The sequence below is a fragment of the Notothenia coriiceps genome, unplaced genomic scaffold, assembly GCF_000735185.1.
Source record: "Notothenia coriiceps isolate Sejong01 unplaced genomic scaffold, NC01 NC01_scaffold00017415, whole genome shotgun sequence".
Lineage (NCBI taxonomy): Eukaryota > Metazoa > Chordata > Actinopteri > Perciformes > Nototheniidae > Notothenia > Notothenia coriiceps.
The window spans coordinates 1-1,790 of NW_011350116.1; the positions used below are offsets into that span (position 1 = coordinate 1).

General features: G+C 41.7%; 1 protein-coding gene across 1 annotated transcript; it reads right to left on the reverse strand.

Annotated features, from left to right (window-relative positions):
* Nucleotides 1-185: 185 nt before the first annotated feature.
* Nucleotides 186-1,487, reverse strand: LOC104950393 (paraspeckle component 1-like; the record flags this gene model as incomplete). The annotated part of the gene is made up of 2 exons (XM_010776914.1): nt 1,023-1,487; nt 186-335 (listed from the first exon to the last, which is right to left on the reverse strand). Coding segments are annotated over exons 1-2 (525 nt in total), but the record flags the coding sequence as incomplete, so codon positions are not given.
* Nucleotides 1,488-1,790: the final 303 nt, after the last annotated feature.

Consider the following 1,790-nt stretch of genomic DNA (forward strand, 5'->3'; position numbering starts at 1 on the left):
TTCGGGACGGTCCACATTAATTTCGGGACGGCTTAGATTGTATTTCGGGACGGTTCCGGGAGGATGGTGAAAAAAGTTAGTCGAGAGCCCTGCAGGTTACACAGAAATCATCAATTCTGCAGAAGTAAGATTGACAAACATCCTAATCTAAATGAATTTCTGAAGTGTTGAAACTCTTGTCCTACCTGTTCTAGCAGCTCATTGGTCACTGCAGGTAACAGGTTGCGTACAGTGAGTGCAGAACCGTGTGTAGCAAAGCGGATCCTGATTGGTCGATTGTTCATCACAGTCCCATCCAACTCACATTTAGCAATCTCTGCTAGTGTCCGTGTTTCCTAGAAGACAAGAGATACAAGAAAATGGTTGATGATACCTCAGTGATGCACATTAAGGTTTCAATTAGGGCTGAATGATAAGTATATAAATAGTCGTTTAAACTTTAAGATATCTGACGGTCCAGAAACTTGCACAACTTTCTGTGCAAGGTTCAAACTAAACATTCAAAAAGGGCTGCCCTCTCTTAGTCGACTAATTGGTCCTTGTTGTCTTAGGTTTAGAATAAGCGTGCATCTGTTTGCATTCCACATATGTATTTTTACTACAATATTAGTAGCAGTGTTTTTTTGACCTCTTGTTATTCTATTTGACATGCATATAGTCGACTTCTCACGCATTGAGCTGCACGTTCATTTGGAACATTCTCTTGCAGTTTTATTTTATTTCTGTTCTTTTTGCACAATATTGTGTATATATTTTTATGTTGCGTTGTTGGAGTAGCCTGGGATTTGCATTGCCATATCTACACTCTAGCTACTATGCATATGACAACAAAGCCTTTGAATCTTGAATGAATCAAAAATATTTCTGTAGTCAATAAATGTTTTGTCACGCTTATTTCTAATGATCTTATGTGTTTATCAATGGTAAACACATGATTTAAAGTGGGGGTTTTGCATGATTATTTGTGGAGAAACATGTAACAGGAAACACTCCAACACACACTTTAAATCACAAGGACTTACCAAGCGAATGAAGCCGAAGCCCCTCTCTCTGTTGATAAACACCTCGCTGATATTTCCATATTTAGCAAACATATCTTTGAACTCTTCCTCGGGGATATCCACCGGGAGGTTCCCCACAAAAAGCCGGGATCTCTGAGTGAAAGTCTTCTCTCCAGGCTTCCTAAAACTGTTGATATCCAGGGTCATTTCATCCCGGGGTTCCTCGCTTCCTTCCACGGCTTCTTCTGCTGGTTCGGCCCCAGGAGAAAGCTCCTCCTTCGGCTCTGGACTGTCTTTGTTCCCCGTTGATTCCTCCGGGCAGTCGGTGGTGCGTAAAGCTGGTTGGGGAGAATTACTGCTTTGCATGGTCGCTTGATGCATGTTTCGCTTAGCCATTCGTGGAAAAAGTACTTGTAGAAAGCGATTAAATTAAACAGAAATTGAGGAGGTTGTTGTGGACCGGATGGCGCACACCTCCTGATTTTCAAAAATGGCGACGGATGCGTGCGCAACTTCTTATTTTGATCCATGCAAGTGCGTAAATACAAAATGTGGACGCCAGGGGACCCCCTTTCAGCTATGAGGAGCTCTATAAATGTGTTAATTTCCTTATCAATTAATATGCATAAAACATATTTCTATCAATATAGCCCCAAATGGATATCCAACAACACACTCTGCTATAGAGCCATTTCTCTAACACACACAATGGGAGGCACTATGAGCTCCTAAGTAATATTTCCTTAGTGTGTGAAAAGGATTCCAGACAGACGAGCCAGACTTCGGCCG